This window comes from Ictidomys tridecemlineatus, chromosome 3, assembly GCF_052094955.1.
Source record: "Ictidomys tridecemlineatus isolate mIctTri1 chromosome 3, mIctTri1.hap1, whole genome shotgun sequence".
Classification (NCBI taxonomy): domain Eukaryota; kingdom Metazoa; phylum Chordata; class Mammalia; order Rodentia; family Sciuridae; genus Ictidomys; species Ictidomys tridecemlineatus.
Genome location: NC_135479.1, coordinates 143,335,323 through 143,357,591, shown reverse-complemented (window position 1 = coordinate 143,357,591; position 22,269 = coordinate 143,335,323). Strand labels below are relative to the sequence as shown.

At 39.0% G+C, this 22,269-nt stretch overlaps 2 protein-coding genes across 26 annotated transcripts in view; both read right to left on the bottom strand.

Annotated features, from left to right (window-relative positions):
* The window catches only part of Slc12a8 (solute carrier family 12 member 8), a 166,020-nt gene extending 161,779 nt beyond the window's left edge, over positions 1–4,241 (bottom strand). For 5 of the 6 annotated variants that reach the window (XR_013436847.1, XR_013436846.1, XM_078044058.1 and 2 more), the window contains exons 1-2: positions 4,094–4,241; positions 2,803–2,895 (exon numbers count right to left, since the gene is read on the bottom strand). Coding sequence is in view for 4 of the 6 variants with exons in the window: in XM_078044058.1 (XP_077900184.1) it covers positions 2,803–2,853 (51 nt within the window). In the remaining 2 variants the exon portion in view is untranslated. The remainder of the gene's footprint in view (positions 1–2,802; positions 2,896–4,093) is intronic. The other variant, XM_005338873.4, reaches the window with a different exon arrangement.
* Positions 4,242–13,899: 9,658 nt separating this feature from the next.
* Positions 13,900–22,269, bottom strand: part of Znf148 (zinc finger protein 148) — a 146,140-nt gene continuing 137,770 nt past the window's right edge. For all 20 annotated transcript variants that reach the window (XM_078044043.1, XM_078044045.1, XM_078044048.1 and 17 more), the window contains one exon: positions 13,900–22,220. In XM_078044043.1, coding sequence (XP_077900169.1) covers positions 20,622–22,220 — 1,599 coding nt within the window. In that variant the 3' untranslated portion in view covers positions 13,900–20,621. The remainder of the gene's footprint in view (positions 22,221–22,269) is intronic.

The following is a 22,269-nucleotide window of genomic DNA, read 5'->3' as shown; positions in this document are numbered from 1 at the left end:
TGAAGATTAATTAAGGTAATGCATATTAAGTGTTCTGATTACAAAAGGTACCCAGTAACTTGCAGCAATTATCATTTCCTTCCTTACCCTCTGGGATGTGTTTCCCAAATCTGCCATGTGTTCCATTTCCTTAATGCAAATGGCAGCTTCTCTAACTCCTAGTTGGAAGAGTCCAGCTCAATAGGTCCAGCACTGATGAGCATCTTCTCTGCACTGAGCACTATGGCAGGAATTGGGATGTGACATGTGAACCCAGTGCTTCACACATTGCTTAGCATGTGTGAAGCACTGGGTTCAATCCTAAGCACCACATTAAAAAAAAAAAAAAAAAGATATGTTCCTGATCTTGTGGAGTTAATAGGCTTGAGGAAGAAAGAAACAGCTCATTTCCATGCCACACAGGCAGTGACACAGGATCCCACAGGAACAGGACAGATTAGTCAGATCATGGAGGACCTTGGGGGTCAAGACAAGGAGTCTGAGCTATATTCTAAAGGCAATGAGAAGCCACTGAAGGGGTCTAACCAGAGGAGACAAATGCACAGACTGAGACTTCAGGAAAGAGTCACTTAGTAGCAATGTGGAGAAAGAAAGAGGGTATGAATAATCCAGAGAAGATGTGGTGTCCTAGACAATGTAGGAGAGAGAGAAAAAGGAATAGGTTTCAATGTGTCTAGACAGTATAGGTCAAAAGTCTTGACTCTGGGCATTAAACACTGTTCAACCACTCAGTGTTTAGATATTGAGAAAGAAGGAGCTGATACAAGCCTTAGTGTCCATCACATTTTAAAAGACAACATTCTGGGCTGGGGTTGTGGCTCAGCGGTAGAACGCTCACTTAGCATGTGACCCTGGGTTTGATCCTCAGCACCACATAAAAATAAATAAAATAAAGGTATTGTGTCCAACTACAGCTAAAAAAATAAATATTGTTTTTAAAAAGACAACATTGTGATAGGGCGGCATGTAAAACAACTGAAATTGCACTGTTAATCAATGGACATTCATTGTCACTTAAATGCCAGGCATTGCCTCAGATACTGGGAGGGTTCTAATGACAACCCAATCAAGTGAGAAGTATCAGCCAAGCCCAGGGAAGATACAAGCGCTGGGGAATGGTGTGGTTTGCCTGAAAGTGAGGACATAGAGTGGAAGATACCGGAAACCTACCAGGGTAAGACCACACAGGGTTTAAGCTAAAGACTGAACTCATGGGAAACCACTGAAGGTCTCCAACAGGGGAAAGGATGAGAGAACAGATTCTTCTCACAGAGAAAAACCCAGAATGTCTTCTTTGATTCTCTTTTTGGAATTCCTGGGCCTCACATTTTCCATTTGGGATTCTTTTTCATTCTTAACAAAATGCCAACTAAAAGTAGTATAAATAAATTTATAATCGTAAGACTCACATACGGTTTTACATATCCAAAGAAAACACAGGGGAAGTATATGAGAGACCAGTCAAACTAAAGAAATATAAAATCCTTAACAAATCAAACTGAGAGTCCTCAAGTACACCAAGAGCATAGTCCTGGGCCTTTCACCTGGAGTGAACAGCTCTGGGCAAGGGTAATGAAGTATCATTGAGAAACAAGCCCAAATTACCACTCATTTCTAAGCAGCTTGAATATTTCTGGGCTAGAGGCAAGTTGCTAAGAGCTGGGAGTGCAGGAACGTGCCCTAGACCCAGGGGAAGGCAGCAGTAGTTTTTACTGAGCTCATATTGCCTGCCAACCACATGCTATATTTTTTTCACATCTGCCTATGAATAGAGGGTTACCATCCTCCCACCAAGCCTGAGTCCCACCTTCCTCACCATCCCCTGCCCTTTGGCTCAGGGTGCATCTGGATCCTGCTCTCTTACTGTTGTGTGAGGACTTGGATAGTTCTTTCCCCTCTTAGGGGGCTTATTCCCCCTGTCGGAATGCTGAAAAGTCCTCTTGTCCCTTTCCACAAAGCATGAGAGAAATCCAAGAGACAATGAAAACTTTAAGTTGAGTGACTGTGGATGGCAGAGATCCTGGGTGTAAGTAGTTGCCTAATAAACACCTAAGTTTTTCATTTCTTTCTCCTTCCACGAATCCCCCAGTGCCAGGGCATTCCTTAAAAAAATCAACTATTGCCAGGTGTAATGGCATATGCTGGGTAACTCCAGTGACTCAGGAGGCTGAGACAGGAGGATCTTGAGTTCAAAGCCAGCCTCAGCAACAGTGAGGCACTAAGTAACTCAGTGAGATCCCGTCTCTAATCCTATCTACAAAAAGGGCTGGGGATGTAGCTTAGTGGTTGAGTGCCCCTGAGTTCAATCCTCGGTACCAAAAGAAAAAACAAATCAACTATTTCTGGGGAGAGCCACTTCAACTGCATATCTACATGTGGAATATTTACTATAAATAATAATCATCAGAAAAAAGACGAAGGGAAAAAATCCAGTAGACATTAGACAATCCAGAAATCCATTTGACTTCAGTACATATGAGGTTTTCTTGTAATGAGAACATTACAAGGAATTCATATTTTCTGAGGTTCTCACTTTGTTCATGGAAGTCTCCCAAGATGGGGGGAAGGGATGCAAGATTCAAAATCCATTACAAATAATACCAAAGAAGATTTTCTGCATATAGACAGTGAAGAGTTGTCTATGAGGTTTTCTCAATTAAACTGAATGACAAAATGAATTTATGAGACAACTGCTTTTAATTTCTGAGACACTGTCATGTTCCCATTCCGCTGGCTGGCTGGTGACCCCTGGCTCACAGGCCTCTGGCAGCTCCATCACCAGCCACATATCTACTAACCTACCTGCTGGGCTGCCTCATGGAAGAGTTCCTGCACTGTAGACATCTGGGCCATTCTTCTGGAAATGAGATCCTGGTGCTTTGGGTGGGGAGATCCCTGTGGAAAGTAAATACCATCAACAATCATGCTAGCTCCTCCTTCCCTGCCTCCTTATTGTCCATCTGTCCTCCATACAGGGCAAGGCCCTGAGTGCAGAAAAGACTTATTGTAGCTCTGGAGATTCCTTCCAATGGCCTCTTTGCTCCCCACATAGATCTTCCCCATGCTCCAGAGCCCACCTATGCTCAAACGCTGTTATTCTAAAGCCACAATGCCCCAGCTTGCTTTCTTTTCTGAGCTCCTTCAATATGTGGGGGTCAGAGCTGGCTGCTCAGCCCTTGAGGACCCAGTTTACACTCCTGCCCATCCTCCTGGGTATGTATGTGCCTTAGGAGCCCTTTGTACAGGGCAGGGTACCATGAGATCCCTTGAACTTGGTAAGTGGTAAGTGCTTGTGGACTGGACCAAGATCAGCGTGGGGGAGGGAAGATTTGGAGATTATCTTGGGAGATTGAAGTAGGACAAGAATGGGGTAGGGAATGAAGCCAACAGCCAGGAAAAGATTTCTGAGCATCCTTGTAAGAGCATAGTACTCATCCACCAGAAGAGTCTTCCCTTGGCATCAGGCCTGGCTTTCTTTGGGGTAGGGACCTTATCCCCTCATGGTATTTTGGAGGAAAAGAGAGGGTGAGAGAAGGAGCTCTCTGTACTATGGGAAGGGTATGACCAATGATAGTCGCCATGGATAGTGAGGGAGGGAATGGGCACAGAGGGATATTCAGATGCAAAGAGCTGGGGGCAGTGTTCACCCAGAGAAACTCTGGGGGAGATCTAAGGGACTTGGTGGCCTGAGGTCTGCCCAAAGCAGGAAGATGGATAGGGTGCTCAGTCAGCTCCATGCCACATAGACCCTACTGCCTGGGTGCTCTCACGTCCAGCAGCCTAGGGGCAAGGACACCGTCCAACGCCCACCCTTCCCCATCCCAGCTGGTTCACTGAGCACAGCCCTGACCCGCCTCAGACCGCCCTGGGGTGCGACCCTCTCCCCAGGCTCTCAGGATCGCTGAGGCAGGACTGGGCACCCACCCTGCCGTCTGAGGGACCGGGCTGGCAGTGGGAGGAGAGCGTCTCCCTGGGCCGGGGGACCTAGGGGACCCCACGCCTGACTCTTGCTGGGGATCAGGGCCCCTCCTGGGAAGAGGCGCTGTCCTCGAGACCACCTTCTCACTCCCCCCACTGGTCCCACCGATCTCACCTGTTCCCGGGTCGCGAGCTCCCGGCGCTTTGCCCGCCCCAGCCCCGCCCCGTCGCCACGTGGCTGACGGGGTTTTGGCCACTCGGGTCCCAGCTGTCGGGCTGGTGAAGTGGTTCCCTCCCAGTTTCGGGCACTCAACCACCCAGCACCCCTGACTCTCGGTCTAGGTGGAGGGAGGGAGCTACAGAGACTTCCCTCTCCTCCCCCTAGAGTCAGCGGCACAGCTCCCCCTGGCCGGGGGCAGGGCTTTCGCGGACCTGGGAGGAGGAGACAGGAACCTTTACCTGGCGGCCGCGGGGTGGGGTGCGGAAGGTGCGCCAGGCTACAGACAGCACCTGAGCTGCCACTAGTGCAGTGCACCCAGCTGATGCCCCTCCCTGGGACTAGGGGACAGTTGTCACTGGAGTCTCAGAGAGTGCTGGGGACCACCACAAGCGTGTGCAGGAGACCGCAGCAGGGGAAGCCCACGCTGCAGAGGCAGAAGCATCAGGACAGGAGACTGAGACCCTGCGCACCAGGGGTCCCAACCTCGAAGGCAGTGGAACTTCTTTGCTAGGAAATTGCCTGGGGGCATGCCGAGGTGTGGGGAAATTCCCCTCATCACCTACCGCAAGACCCAGAAACACCTTAACTAGGGGTGAAATAAGGTTTCCTAGGCCTCAGATTGCAGAAGAAAACAAATTAGCATACAGAGAGATTAAATTATCTCCATTTCCAATCTGGTATATTTCCTAAACCTTGAATAACTTGCTAGGCTTCCTTGTAGGCTTCGGAAAAACAGGAGGGCAGCTGGGAGCACTTCCCACACCCACATAGGCCTTTGTGTGAAATCCCTAAAAATAGAGGTTGTTCTTTTAAAAACAAAAGGGAAGGCAAAACCACGGGAACATTGACAGAGCCTCAACCTCTCTTTTCTGCTTTAGCAAAGAGGTTGTATGTGTGGAGGTATATTACATAAAAGTTACCATTTTCTTCCATTTTTTTTCATTTTCTTCCATTTTTAAGGGTACAATTCAATGACAATCACATTCACAATTTTGTGCAACTATCATCTATTTCCAGAAACTTTCGTCTTCTCAAATAGAAACTCCATACTCATTAAACAATAACATACCATTTCCTCTAACTCCCACCTAAGGTGGCCTCTAATTTTCTGCCTCTTTTTATTTGCCTATTTTAGGTATTGCACATGAGTGGAATCATGCTGCATTTGTCCTTCTGTGTCTGGCTTACTGCATTGCATAATATCCTCAAGGTTCATTTCCAGTAAAGAAGTTTTTAATAACCCAAGAGGAAAAAAAAACAGAATAAATTAGAATACTCATCTGTGATCAAAGAATGGAGGGGCAGACAGGATAACATACTTGGGGAATCTACTATATATTCATATATTTATCTGTATGGCCAGTAGACTCACCTTTCTTACTTTTGGCTTATACATGACACTTTTTTGTTTGTTTTGTTTTTTGTTTTTGTTTTGTTTTGCCTGAAGCTGGTTTTTTATTTGCTGTCACCTTCTGAAAAGCCTCCAAGCATCAGAGGAAATTTTAAGAATCCACATTCAATTCTATATTAGCTTGTATTAAAAGAGTAGAAAAAGGGCTAGGGATGTAGCTCAGTGGTGAAGCTACATCCCCATAAGCCCTGGTGAAAAAAAAATTGAAAAGGAAAACCACCCCTCTTCATAATCACCTACTTCCTACCACTTTTCATTTTCTAAATAAACGAGTTCCCTTCAAAGCTTACAAGCAACTTTTTAACATCAGAACAAATGTGTTTGTTCCTTTCCCCTGGTGTTAAAGCTAAGTAGAGAAATCTACTCCTGCCAGGCGCCACCTACACCCACCTGTAAACTCTGAAACTCAGGAGGCTGAGGCAGGAGGATGACAAGTTCAAGATAAGCCTAGGTAACCTAGGGAGACCTTGTCTCAAAATAAAAAAATAAAAAGCTGAGCAGTAGAGCAACCCTGTTTCAATCCCTAGCACTGCAAACAAAACAAAATAATAAAACCTACTCATTTGCAAAGCAAGAAGCATATCCTGCTTAATGTCGATTTCCCTTATAACAATGACACTAACTTAAAAGAAATACTCTTGTGTTAAAAAACAGTTTCTTGCATGTCCTTACAAGAGAACATTTCCATTTTTAAGATACTACCCTAGGGCTGGGGTTGTGGCTCAACGGTAGAGCACTCACCTAGCATGTGCAAGGCCCTGGGTTTGATCCTCAGCACCACATAAAAATAAATAAAATAAAGGTATTGTGTCCAACTACAACTAAAAAATAAATATTAAAAAAGACACTACCCTACATGAACTAATAGAAGGATGTTCATTACATCATTAATTTTTTAAGAGTTGAAAAAAATAAGAACAATTAAAAATCCATCAATAGAAGACTGAATAAGTACATATGGTATAATCATATAACGACAGCCAGAATTAGAGAATTAGGTAATTTTATTTGTATTAACATAAAATTGTTCATGATAGGGCTGGGGATATAGCTCAGTTGGTAGAGTGTTTGCCTCACACACCACACAAGGCCCTGGGTTCAATCCCCAGCACCACTAAAAAAAAATCATGATTTAACATTGAATAAAAATAGCAAGCTACAGAATCATGTATATGGTGCATCATTTATGTACTTATATATGTATGTAGTTTGCATTGAATATGCTAGCAGTTTTTATATCCAGGGAATGGGATTAAGAGAGTAAAGTAGGAGAGGAAACCATTCTTGTATAAAAATTCTGGGCTTCTATTGAATTTTTTCCTACAATGAGCATGTTACTTTGGAATCTAGGCAAAAATAAGTAGACAATGTAGAGAAAACTGTATTTTTCAAAGCAGGCTGTACTAATATATCTAGCCCATATGCTTTTCTTACAATATGAGGTTAAGATTCCTTCCAAAGGAGACAGGTCCATGTTCACGCTTATTGAGCCTGAGTGAACCTTTTAAAGTACCTCAACTGATAGAAGAAATGGGAATTCATAAGCTGTCTCAACGGCAATAGGCTTCCTCACTATTGAGCACTTACTCTTCAATTTAGCCACCATGTTGTAAGGAAGCCCAGGCCACATAAAAAGGCCAGATGTGGGTATTCCAATCAATAGCCAGCGTAACCCACCAGATTTATGAGAGAAATATTCTTCAGATGAATCCAGCCCCCAGCTAAGGTCCTAGACATTGTAGATCAAGGACAAGCTATGCTTACTGAACTCTGCCTGAATTCCTGACCCACACAAGCTATGGGAGAATAAATTATTATGGTTGCTTTAAGCCACTAAGTTTTTGGGTAATTTGTTATGCAACAATAGAGAATGTAGAATACATCTGACCAAGGTAAAAATGTTTTGTCTTCTTTTAAAATATTCGTATTCGTTTCACTGGTATTGCAGCCCCATTATATAAAATAAAATAATAATTGTTATTAAATTTACTTTTTTTCCTATTCAGTAACAACCCAAGCTCAAGTTGAAGGATACAACAGTGAGGCTGTTGTGTGGGTCTTACCCAGCTCAACTGCAGACAGATCTTCCTTCTTCTTCCTTCCGGTGGTTGGTACTGAGAATTGCCTTCTTAGAAGAATGAAGAATGGTGAAGAAATCATGTCTTAAAGTTGACTTCATTTTTTAGAAAGTGAACTCTGGGGAGGTACCAGAGGTTGGAGAGAGTCAAGCAGTATAGAAATGTGAAAGCAGGTTGGAAGCATTAAATCATGATGTAGGTATGTATGTACACAAAAATATGTCTTTGCAGCCTAAACCTCAGAACCAGAGTCCCAGTGCCACAAGATGGGGATCAGGTGTGCACTTTACAATACCTGGATATACTTCAAAATCACCTATAGGTGGTTTTAGAAACCCACCCTCAGAGATTCCAATTTCTGTTTTAATTGGTCTGGGGTGAGGCTTAGGCCAAGATTGGGATTTCTAGCCCAATAGTTTTTTCCCCTTTCTAAAATACCTGAGATATGGAAAGCACCTGCTAAGCTGTGGGGTCTTATTCTAGTTAAAATTTTTAATGGCAAGAAGGAGTGTAAAATCTGTCCCTGAGAGTGCACAGGTAGTTTACCACATGATGAATATTTATTGGTCATTGTGCCGTATCTCCAAGGGGTACACCTACCTATTTAAAAATTACAGCAATCTGCACACGCTCAGAAAGCTTAGCTGGCCCTGAAGGTGGAGCCAGTATTTGAACCTTGGTCTAGTTCCAGTACCAAGTTCTCCTGTACACAATGCAGCTTCTTTACTCCTAGGAAGGAATAAAACTGAAAAAGGTTATCCTCCTTCCTGGAGTTTGAAGTGTGCTTCAAGAACCCCAGACCTGGTAAGGAAGTCTGTTGGAGGGGCTGATGTGAATTCCTGGCAGCTGGAGTGATGCAAACCTGCAGCACAAGCCCCTTGCAAGGCTGAGGGCTCCTGAGTCCCAGAAAAGTAGAGTTGGGACTCTAGGGAGAGCAGAGTGCTGCTCTGGCTCCTCTGGGTAGGGCTGAGTAGAGGAGGGGCCACCACTATCCTGCCATGGGTGTCCCCAGCTCCTGTAGAGCAGGTTTTTCCTCCAGGATCTAAGCTGTTTATTGACTCTAAGCATTTGTCCTGTGACAAGAGAAAGCCATTCACCCTGTATCAGCCACCTGGTACCTGTCACAGGCCAAGACCTGGTGGGAGCATGAGAAAACATTTGATGCAGGGTGAAAGCCTAAGAAGCAGAATGCAGTTTGCTTTGTGAGGATAGTGGCAGCCTTACTGGACTGTGACAGCAGTATAATTAGCATTCACTGTTTACTTAAATATTGTGTACAGGAGCCACCGTGACAGAGCTTCAAAAGTGTAGGTGTGAGTAGTCAGGTCTGAATTTGAGTCTTGGTTCTCTTTCACTGTGTGACCTTGCCCAAGTTCTTTAATGTGTTCAAAGCTCAGTTTCCTCATTTGTTACATGGAGTTAATGATAAGACCTGCCAGGCCTGCCTGGCAGAGTTGTTATATGGACATTCTAGAATTTTGCCGGGGATTGAAATCGAGATCAATTGTTGTTTTCAGAGCCCATTAGACTTCCTCCCATTCTGAAAATCACTTGACCAGTTTTCTGGGCTGCCTGCTGTTACCCACAGAGTCTCTAAAACTGCTTCTTCTATGGGATCTATAAGCCCTCTTGCACACTTGTATTGCCTGGGCCCTCTGTCAGCTTCACATCCACCTGAGCATTGTGGCCAACATGGAAAACACAATGGGGAGCGAGAGTGTTCTGGATTGGCAGGGAAGACAGGTATCAATCAAATTCTTTCACTGATAAGCACAGCATCACAGACAGATATCTATGAAAGGGAAACTATGTGGGCTGGTTGGAGACTCCAGTGATTGAAATTACCTAATCAGGAAAACCAGGGTATGCTTTTCTGAGGAAGTGACGTTAGAGCTGAAATCAAAGGATGGGTGGGTGGATGAGGTTTTAGTAGAGGGGAGAGAGAAAATAATGCATTTGTGGGGAAGGGGAATATCTTGAAGTACCAAGAGCTGAAAGCAGTCGGCCTGGTCCTCCCATGAGTTGACAATCTGATTGATCAGATCATAAAATATTTATTGAACCAAATCCAGCAGTGAGCAAGGCCATTTTTTATTCATTGGCCACACATGTGAACTTGTTCATTTATTTTCCTTCTTTCTTCCTTTGTTCCTATGCAACTGGGGTGGGAAAAGGACTGAGGTCCACTGGTTCATTGCTGGAGTCCTAGCCATTCTACTCTTTAGTCTAATCCACCTATTGAGATGCTCTGGTCAACCACAGGGTGCCAAGGGCAAGAAATGGCTCTAGAAGTCTTCAGTCCTGGTCACATCCTCTGCTTCTTTCTATGCTAGGATTTGGGAACTCATTTCCCACTAACCTTGGATTCTTGGGTGTCTCCTTTAGGAATTTTGGTTAGAAGCCTGTGGTACCTGTGGTTGAGGGCAGAATTCCAGCATCTCCACCAGATCCTGGCAGCATCCTGTCACTGAAAATCCACCATCATTTCTAATACCTTCAAACAGCACTCATAGTGCTTCCCAGGCCCTGTAACATTGTTCATTCACTTATTCACACATGCTTGCGTGTAAGGAAATGTGTTTAAAAAGTTTTACAAACTAATACAGGGTTCCCACAATCTTCTCCTGATGAACAATTAGTTCCGAATTTCCCCAAAACATTAATGCTAAAACAAAACAAAACAAAACAAAAAAACAGAAGCCCTTAGGTAAACCTAACTTGCACAAGAGGCAGGGCATCACATTCCTTCAGTCAGTCATTTATTTGGTATAGACCTGCAACACACATATATTGTTGTTCAGGAAGATGAAACCAGGAACAGGCAAAGAAGGGACAGAAATAGAAAATAAATGTAAGATTAAAAAAAAAAAAGTAAAAGAGAAGACCCACCACCTCTACAAGGATAGGCTATGCCTTCCTTGTGGAGGTAAAGCTGGCTACCATATTCTAACTTCATTGTCTATAATTTTACTTTTGCCTTATGGACCTGCAGATTCCTGTTCATGAGTGACTAATAGCTTGGGAGTGAGAAACTGGGGACTTCTATTACTTCAATATATTGCATTACTCTTATAGGATATTTCTGCCTTGTTTCTAATGGGCTGTGATATACCTCAATGTTAAATAAAGATTCTTCAGAAAAACCTTCCAGGTTTTTGATAATGGAATATTTGTTTGTGGGGGACAGAACTGGGGACTGAATCCAGGGCCTCACATATGCTAGGCAAGTGCTCTACCACTGAGCTATATTCACTGGCCTTTATATTTTTGAGACAGGGTCTAAGTTACCCAGGTTGGCTTAGAACTTGCAATCCCCCTGCTTCAGCTTCCTGAGTAGCTGGAATTATAATCATGCACCAACACTCAGCCTTTTATTATTTTTTTTTCTTCTTCCTTTTTCTTTGAACTGTTTGAATCTGTGTCCCTGGGGGCATGTACTTGATAAATACTCTGTACTCCATTTGCCAGCAAATGCAAATTATTCTTTCTTTTACAGAATTCCTATTACTTCCACATCACTACTTATTTTCTGCTGGTTAATTAAATCCAGACACATTGACTTTGTCCTATCTTCAGTCTTTTGAATGATAATACAGGTTGAATATTTGTTATCTGAAATGCTTGGGGTTCCAAGTATTTCAATTTTTTAAAAATATTCATAAATGCAATAAGGTATGTTGGGAATGGGACTCAAGTCTAAATATGAAATTCATTTCATATATACCTCATACACATAGCCTGAAGTTAACTTTATACATTTTTAGTATATCTGTCTATTGTCAGGAACCCTCACATGAGATCACGTGGAATTTTTCAGTTGTGGCAACATGTTAGCACTCAAAATTTTCTCATTTTGGGTTTTGGATTACAAAAGGTCAGTTTAATATTTTCTGTAAATCAGAAATGTATTACTTGCTGTGCTTTATATTAAATGAGGCTTCCAACACTTGTCCAACTCTGCTCTTTTGCCTTGGTGATACTTAAAACTCTAAACTAGAAAATGTTTACTGCTTTACATTCACAGCAACCTGGATAGTTTATCATCCTCCTTTCCAGATGGAAAATATTGAGGTTGAGAAAGGGCAAGTGGCTTGAAAAGGGTTACAGAGATGCTCAAGGCAGATCTTCAATTTGAAAGTCCTCTGCTCACTTCAATGCTCCTTATTTGCCCCTGTAGGCTGTAGATTACAATCCCCAGCCATCCCACAATAATTTTTAACGAGAGATAGCTCATGTTAAGCTGTCCCACGCCGCACTGGCCTTACTGCCTGGGAGTTGGTTTCCTAAATGTTTTTTGCACACATATCACTAGACTCTGCATATTCTTCTCACCCTATGCTGAGTGCACAACTGCTCTCAAACCATGAGGGGTCCTCTTCCAGGGACGGTGTCTAGAGGCACTCAGAATGGTTTAGTGTTTGACATACTATCAGGCTTTCCTACAATACAGCCTTTAACAAAACCAGGCTGTCTCAAACCCCTGGTAATAGAATTGTTTACCTTTGAAATTTGGGGAAGCACCAAAATCTGTATGTGGTGTGTGCCCAGAGAGACTTCAAGGGGTTCGTGCTGTGAGACCTAAGGTTCTCATGAGATTGTTTAAAACCAAAAAACATGTCAGCAGGGCCTATGATGGTTCGGTGTGTGCTAAATGTGTCCTACAGGATCAAGCGTGCTTTCCTTATGGAGGAACATAAAATAGTTGTTTTAAGTATTGAAGGCACAAGCACAGAGTCCAAAAGCTAAATTTTTAAAAAAATGAAAAAGTCAAAAGGCAAACAAATCAAATCAAACCAACCAAACCAGCCTAACCAAAACCCAAAAACATGAGGGCTCAATAAGATTCACATAACTGTCCTCATCCAGTCACCTTCTGTGAGGTCTAAATTTTATTTCCAATGCTGTGTCCTCTTCCTGCCATTTTGTCGTGTTCTAGAAGGATAAAAATGCTAGAGCACAAGTTGCACTGCCAAGTTGCATACGCAGTGGTGCTATAACTCCATAAGCAAAGGAAAGCTACCCTATTGGAGTACTGCACATTAGTATTGACTTAAGGGACTTAAAAATATCGACTGTGCTAGTATGACTAATTAGGCTTTGGTGGTTAATTTCCGTACTTTCAGGAAAGCATCCTTTAGCACTAACCTCAACACCCCAGGGGAGTACAATGATCCTCTCTTTTTTTCCTCAGGCTTGAGAATCCCTATTGAGCACTAATTTCCCACTCCTGTGATAGGTGTTTCTTTGGAAACAAATCTATTTCATTTCCATAGACTAAGCTTGAATCTAATTCACCAACTTGGTATTTTAAGTAGGAGGTAATTTTTGACAACATTCTCTATTTCCATTGTATTGGCCTGCTTCTATTTTCCATCTTCTGTAACCACCTTTTAAAATTGTGTTTCCTAGTAAACTATCCTGAAATACAAAACTGTATCTACCCATTTGTTGAGGAATGAGATGTAAAGTATTCAGCACAGCACGCAACACATCTTCACCATGAATGTTTGCTTTAATAATCTCAAGTACAATACTGCAACTTGTAACTGATAGCACTACCAATGCCTTCCATATGCTCACAAATGCCTGTAGCCTCAACCATCTATTATTTCCATCTAGTACAATGCCTACTACTAAGTAGGTGATCAATGCTGAATAAATGCAGGGTCAAAGTTCTATGCCCCAGCAAGTAGGGATTCAAACCAATAGAAAACTCCATGATATTACGGGTAATGCACTTCTCTGGCTTCCTTTCCCACCGTGAAGGGAGTATTATAGTTTTAGAAGCTTATTAAGAACTGGAGTAGTTAAAGAAAATAAAGGTCACAAGTTTAAAACTTTACCTGCATAAATGGGTAAATATGCAAAGGTTCAAATGTTCTCTATTTTACAATTCAAGACCATTTTTAAATTTGAGTTTTCTGTTTGAAAAATGTCATTCTTATTTACAATATTACATTTCTCATCCCAGCTTTTACACATCTGCATGAGTGTATGGGTAAAAGGTTTTATTCTAAATGTCCTTTTCATTTGAAAAACTAAACTTATGAGAAACAGTTTAAATTTTAGTTCACTTTAAAAATTCACCTCCATTCTTTATTCATCATACAGATGTAACTTATTCTAATATTTTATAAGATTCACCAAAGAGGGAAAGAACAGATATAACTCTGAAAAAAAATTAAAACTCTATCCAAATATATAATTAGAAAAATGTTCATATTCTTTTTGTGTGATAACTTGTCAAGTAAGACTCAATGACAACACATTAATTCAAGTGACTTCAATTTTATTTTATTTTTCGTATAATCTTCAGGTGGGAGAAGTGTCATGTAGAGTATTCTTCCCACCCCTCACCCCACCAACTTGAATCATTCAAGAACTGGGATCTAAGAAATGCATTAGTAGACTATCAGTGGTATTATTATGTACAATTGGTTACAGCACCATGCTAATAAGCCGGGGTCATAGGACTCTTCTCTGCAAGGGCCAATTAATTTACCTTTGTCCCATGGACCCAGGCTGCATTCCTCACTGCTGACAGCTTTCTTACAATGCATCCCACTGTCATGAGATAAGGTACTGGCAAAAGTGGTAGATAAATGAAAACAAATTATCTACACTAATCAAAGGGGAAAAAAATCCCATGTATGCTACTGATGGTGATTAACAGAATCTTATCTGTAAAGAAAAAAACAAAACATATGCTGTTTGCTCTACATTAAACATTTCAAGTCTAAAATATTCAATGACAGTAACATTTGACTCTTGCACTTGACAACTAATAAATAAAACATTCCACAAACAGCTACAGTAAAGACCCTGATAATTGTTATCCAATCTGTTAACTGTTAATTCCACACAGACATCCTTTTTTAATATTAACTATGTACCATGGTTTTTGCATATTTACCACTAGTTATTTGGTTCAAAAAACTGTGAAAAATCAGCTAGAAAATTAGACATAAAACTGTATTCTATATTTTATTTTTCAAACAGCCAGTGTCCACATTTAAAATGCAGAATTTGAAATGTAAGTCTAATAATTCAATTTAAAATAAAGCAAAACAACTTCCTTTAGTATCACAATACATAAAATATTATAAACTCCTTAAGTGGCAAGACTAACTATATGACAACAGTGTCAAAAGCTGTGAAACTCATTAAACCTCTTAATGAGTAAGTCAGTTTAAAGAACATTTCTACGTTCCATGACTACATATGAAACAAGCTTTCACTGTATTATAAAGACTCAGCAAATCATGGCAATCATATGGGGTCAACCAAGACTTTTTTTTTTTAAACAATGATGATAAAAATGTATTTAAACATAAAATCCTCCCAATTGTTTAAAAACAATTAAATATGGAGGACAAAATATATTTTAAAATATACTGACTTACTAAATTTCAATCATCAGGCTGCTGACTACTGATGTAAAAGTCTGTATTTAAAAATATCACAAATATATTATTTAACAGTGAAAATTTCCATGTGGCAAGTTTCATCGCAAAGCGATTTTCACCTGAGTAGATTTGGAAATTTAGTGCTCATATTTTGGGGGGAGGATAAGGAAAGAGCCACATTTTATCTGATCTGAGTTTGCAGTTGATTCCTCCACACTGATTTCCTAGGGGGCTGAAGAAACAATCTGCTGTGACTTTCCCAAGTCATACCATGCCCCCCGCCTTCCCTCTTAAATTTGCTGTGGCATTTCATGAATTCTCAATATCCATCAAATATTTCCACTTAGTTACCCATTCAAGCTTGGCAACTAGATCCATTCAGTTCTACACAACAGCGTCTATATTATGTACATGTTTAATTATCAATAGGAAATAGAAAATAAAATTTTACAGTGATTAAGAAAAGGGTCAGAAAATTGGATAGGAAAAATAATACTGTATAATCAGAATAGCCTATTATCCTACCAATTTCAATGACAGGGTTTTTCTTTTATTAGCTGATATACAAAGAAGGCGTAGGGAATCCCAGGAAAATAACACTATGTATCAGAAAATTCAAATGCTCCACCATCAGGATTTCCATCACACATTTAATTTCTTCTGTACAATTTTTATAAACTTGTTTTCTTTTCAAAATCATCAGATTTCCAGATTAAATTCAGCACTACACAGTATGCCCTTGAAGTAAAATGAGGTTACCTGCTTTATTTGGATACCAAGTTCCCTTCCAGACAGCATTAAAATAAAGACAAGTAAGACTACACAGATAAAATCCAGTATAATTCAAATCCAACAATGAAAAATTTCCCCCATATTGTTGCAAAATTCTTTCTACTGAAATGCTTTGCTACAATAATAAAAAGCATACATTACATATAAAAGATACCAGTGTACTAAAAAGTGACAGAAGTGGACTAGCAAATCCTTCAAAGCACATTATATAAATGACTAGCATTTAAAAACATTTCTCCTATAAAATGTAGGTCATATACATTTATAAATTGGCGGTTTTATTTCTAAAGCAGTGATGTGTGTGTTCAAATAGTTAGCTGTTCTGTACAGTATTATATTGACTCACTTCAAACTACAATAAGTTTGTCTTTCTTTGTATTGAAGTTGAATAAAGTCATCTGATTAGCTGAGAAATCAAGCTTGAAAAATAAGTATCTAAAAATCAAAGTAGAAAGTTTAGAATTATTTGAAATGTAGCTATGAAATATGAAGAGAACTATCTATTTCACAATGGAGCTGAAGTCACCTCAAAACTTACGGGCTTGAATCTATATCAGAAACAAATATTAAAATCCAAAGCAAATCACAAAGTTAGGTAGCAGTACAGAAGCAGGGAAAAACAACAACAACGACAACAACAACAACACATCCCTTCCTTCAGTGTGATGGGCACTAAGTTTTGCGGTCTTCCTCCATCTTGCAGAAGAGTGGTAAGGCCATTCAATGCTTAGTGAAAGTGAGTACAGATGAAGCCAGATTTAGCCTGTCTCCTCTGCAACTTCAATTATGCTGTGTAAACAGTGTTACGTTCCAAAAGGAGGAACAATGGAATTTGCTTATAAAAACTGATTAAAGATAATCATCATTAAATGAAATAAGGATAATAATAACTCTGAAATGTTTTTAGAACTTTCCTGATGCTACTTGTAAAGTTAGCACTGCTATGTATTATTGCTTACATACAGTACAACATCATATGCCTTCTAACATAAAGCAGTACTGTGATTTGTTTGTACATATTTACAGATTCTTAAAAACAAGCTGTAAAAACATTACATACTTTCAGACAATACAAATTAGCACATTGGTACTCACTTCAAAACAAATGGAATGCATAACATTAATAAACATCATAAAGGAAGACTCACATGAAAGTCCTTGATTGTCAAGACACATTTATATATAAACTCTAACTGTGCAGAATTAAAGATTCAATCATAGGTACATCCTTACTTGATGAACCGTATTTACAGCATGGTATTGCATAAAAAAATAAAATAATGTTTACAGGGTTTTACTTTTTTATCCATTTTGGATTAAAGAAAGCAACAAACATAACAAGAAATGTTTGTCTGCTTTAGTTTGTTTCCTACCAAAGTTTAAGTGAAAAAAAGGAAACATATGGTTTTTATTTGCAGAATATAGCAAAACAACTGGAAAATTATTTCCCTGAAATAAAGCAATTTGAAACGGAAAAGGTTTAAATTAAAATTGCAGACTCAAAAATTTCTCATTGATTATAATAGTGCTTCTTCAAGTAAATACATACTGTGAAAAAATGAGTTCTAGTTTAAAATGTTCTAAGATACGCAGTACTACAATAATGCCTACTTTTAAAGTTTCCCGGCTTTTATTTATTTATTCATTCATTTACTTATTTATTTATTTTAAACAGCCCTTTAAATACCCAAATTAATAAAGTGAAAGAAGTGGCAAAAGATCTAACCTCATAGCACTTTGCAAGTGTCTCGCATCTGTGGAAATGAAAGCCTGCCCTGAGCACAAGGCCTTTTCTGCCTCTCAAGAGAGAAAATGACCCAATTGCTGGCATCTTCAGCCAGAGCTAAGAAGATGGATTTCTACCTTACCAAGTAGCACATTTGCATGTAGATCTAAAAAATTTAGGAGCCACCCAAATATTCTAAACCAAATGAAATATATGTGCAATAAAATTTTAAACGTTAAAAAAGATACTTTTAGAAGATGTTGAAGAGATACTACTTTATCTAATATGATGTTTCCAATGCTCAAACATAAAAGTAGAATCTAAGAGAAAAAAAAGCACACCTCGCTCACAAAGATCAAGGATTTAAGGGTGAAAGAGCATGTTTTTATAGAACAATTTGTTCACTGAGCGAAATGAGAAACATGAATTACAAAGGATATCTCATATCCTCCATGTTTCAAATCTAAAGCAGCACACAAGGCCACTTATTTTCTCTATTAATGCCCAGATAGAAATTAAACAATTTTCTGAACCAAAATGGGGAAACCCAAACTGTCCAGATGTTTATCATAGGATGATAATACAAGGTAAGTCTGGTAGGCATTTAGAATTTCACAGTAAAACAGTGATGACTGTACTTAAATGGTAAGTCAATAAGTTATGCTGGCTAATTATCAGTTATCTGAAAAATGCTTATAATCTGGTAGAAAAGTCTGCCATTTTGTAGATTTAAAGAAATGTGTTGAAGACAGGAATGCAACACCTGAAAATCTGCTTGCATAACTACCATTTTAAAAGGCCTTCCTTCCTAAGCTTATCCAAACTGTTCAGCAATAGTCACATTCTTAAAACTGTGCTGGTGATGTTAAAACAAACAAAAAAATTTACACAGTACCAAGAACTGCATCAAGTTCCCAAAGGAACACATTTTCATCAGGCTTAAAAAAATAAAAATCAACTCAGGAAATAAGTGCCTACTGTCATCAAAAGTACTATGAGAAAAATGCCTATAGGATGAGCACAGTTCCATTTTTAACATCTCACCTGAAATAATTCTTCTTGCAATTAAGTGATGCATAACACAACACACATCAATCTTAAGGTCAATAATGGCAGAACTTAAATATTTACTTCAAAGAAGTCTAAATTATTGAAAACTTTGGCAGCAAAGAAAGCTGTCAAATGGGAAAACTAGTATTTCAAACAAAGCTTAATAACCAAAGTGTAGAGGAAACCACATTAAACATAATTTATATTCCTTAACATAAAAACACCAATATATTCAAAATAAATGAATATAAAAGAATGTTGGAGGGGATATTTCTTTGTTCCCTTTCTTTATGAGAACAGTCTTGGGATAACATTAAATAAGAGACAAAAATAATTTAAATGGATAACATATTCTATACTGAAACAAAGAATGTAGACCTACAGGACCAATATAAAAGTTAAAATGGAAATTAACAGCTTCTTCTTCCAAAGACATTAATTTTAGGTTACCACTGGTGCTATATATCAGTACGTGCATTGTGACAAAGATGGCGGAAATTTAAAATACAAAAACCAAAAAGTTGGAACAAATTAAAGAGGATGATAGCATCAATATGACTGTTACGCTCCAAAAATCAGAACTGTCCAATGTGTAACTTGAACCATCATTCTTCAGAAAAGTATATATATAAAAGTACTATTTATTGTACCATGCTGTATTATTTTAAGACAAAGTATTAAAAAAAAAACATTCATGGTATAAGGATAAAGTCTGTAGTTTATTTAGATTTTGAAATGCAACAAAAAATTTTCGGTCACTCATCTAGCTGAAAAAGAAATTGTAGTTACTGGAGTTAGTAAACACTTTTGGTTTGTAAAACTGTAATGAGCAGTGTTCATTAAAAAGTAACTCAAGATAAAATAAACAATTAAAAAGCCCATTTCTTGTTTCTCTGGACACTGTTTAATAATCCAAGAGTCTTGAAAGAGAAGGATTAAACCAAGTTTTACAGTTCCAAAGATAACCCAATTTCCTTTTATTGCCCCAAATTAAAATTGTCAATTATGAGATGATTATGACACAACCATATCAAACCTAAAACTCTAATTTTTTCACTTTTGAGAAATCAAAAACCAAATAGATTCTAAGTGCTCTATGTTAACTGAAGTGTATATGTAAAGTAAAATACAATTAAGATTTAAAATGTGGAATATACATTGTGTAAGCATTATGTTCTTGGGAATGTAATCTACAGAATATTTTTTACTAAAACTTCAAAACCTTGATACTTGCACATGAAAAAAATCATAAAAAAATATCTAGGTACAACTGTACAAAGAAACTGACACCAATATGCATACTTCCATAGAGAAGTGAATGTTTCAACAGTTGTGTATTTTGGTAAAAGTTTTGAAAGTATGCATATATTAAAAGTAATTAGGCTTTTAAATAGTGGAGTCTTAGACTATCAGATTTTTATTACTTTTTTTTCTTCAAAAAAACACGTCAATATAATGCAAAATGAAAATCAAGGGTATATGGCATATCATTCTTTTTGAAAGGTGGTTTTCTTCTTTTTTTTTCCCCCTATAGGACAAACTAATGTATTTAAGCCATAATCTCTTGACATTTAAACTTTAAGTTCACTCTGTCTGTAAAGTATACTCAGATTCCCTGCTGAAGTGCAATGACTATGCTGAAAAACTTAGAAACAGTATGAGTAAATTTCACACAATTACTAATCTCCTAAGAATGTACAATGTTATCAGTTAGGAAACAATTGTGCGAAAGTCTTTTTTTTTTTTCTCCTTTTTAACTTGGTGAAGGTGGAATAGCAAGTTTCTGATCTAAAACAAGTATATGCATTGCTTCTATAAAGGTGACAACATGTAAGGCAGTTCAAAGAATGCTGACTAACCAAACAAAACGTAGTTATGGGATTATCTTGCTATTCATATCAGCTTAACTTGTTATAACGCATTGCTCTTAAATCTGTACAGCACTCCATTTTACACAGAGTAACCCCACTCTTGATTAATCTGTTCTAAAGTGCCAATATTATTTACATTTTTTTTTTTTTTAGCCAAAAGTCTGGCCAGTTGTGGCATCTGGTGAAGATGTCATCCCAGCTCTGTTATCATTTACATTCACCAAGGGAAATTCTGAAAATTCAGCACTTGTCCCTGGTCCCCGAAGGTTCACCTGTCCATTGGCAGTGCTAAATTGAGTAGCTATTCCAGCTCTGGATCCATGATATGGAGCACGGAAAGGCTGTTCAAAGGAGCTCATTTGGTAAGCTTGGTGGACAGGCTGAGCCTCAGCTTTCTTCTGAGAAGTCACTTGATCCAAAAAGTCCTGTGTTGATGTGGCAGAAGCATGGTTTGTCTCATCACCTGAAAAGGGAAATGAGTGCTGTGAATCACCAACTATTAGTCCAAAGTGGGACTTATCTGGAGTTGTTCTTAGTGGAGAATTCATTCCTGATCGAAAGCTATTGATGGGCATGGTTGCATAGACTTGCTTGTCTATGGAAGAGAATGCTGGCTGATTTGGAAGGGTCTGGTTATCAGTCACAAAGTTAAGGCTCGGGCTATTCAAATAGGCATCATTTTGGCTAGTTCTGTCCAAAGCCTGCTGCAGAAACTTTGAGTATTCCTGCAACATGTTGGCTTTATCTGATGAGGATGCTTGGGAGCTTGATCCAACATTCTCTGACTGGGTGACTTCTGGTACTTCTGATGAATTTATTGATATGCTAGAAGTCACTTCAGTGTCTGCAACACTGAAGGAAATCTCATGCTGTCCATTAGCTTTATGGGAATAATGATCCAACAAAGTCTGCAGTACCTCATCGGGAATAACATTTTTGTCATGATTACTCTTAATCTCCACATTTAGTGCTTGTGAATCTAATATGGATGCTGTGGTACTTTCATCAATGACACTTGCCACAGCTGCTTGTGTTACAGAAGGCTGTGACGCTATGGTACCCACATTCAGTGCATATTCCCTGCTGTTGTTACTTGCTGCTTGAAGATACCGCTTCTTCTTCAAAAACTGCATGGCATCATCATAATTAGTACTACTATGCACAGGTTTACTGGGTCCCTCTTGCAAGTTATCAACCTGATCAATGTCAGTATTGCCTTCTGAGTCCAGTAAAGCTTGTTTATCCACAAGTTCAAATGCATACTTTGAAACTTTGCTCTCTTCATATGTAGATAAAGGTGAAATTGTTTGATTTTGCTCCAGTGGCTGTTTCAGACTTCTCTTACTATTAATTTTCTTGAGAACCAACTTTGGTGGGTGTATTTCTCCTGATGCATCTTCTAAATGAGATCCCCCAACTGAAGAATGTGGCATTTCAACTGCATACTCTGCCACCATATACTCATCTTTTACTTTAGTACTTGAAGAATAAAGAGGCAAGTAATCATTTTTGTCTTTCTTCAGGTCAGATTTATCCAAAGAACTCTCTTTGTCCATACCAGATGATTTCTTCTCAGTTTTCTGCCTTTTCTTTTTTGGCAGTGAATTATCTTTAGGTGATGTGGAAAAGCCAGAATCTTCTTCAGATGTCAGAAGGCCACCTTTGATGGCACATCTGTTTAGTTTTTTGTCATGATTTTCATGGCACATACGTTTATGTTTCAATACACGATCTGTTCTGGAAAAATACTGTTGAATTCAGAGGTTGGAAGTGGGTTTTTTGTTGTTGTATTTGTGT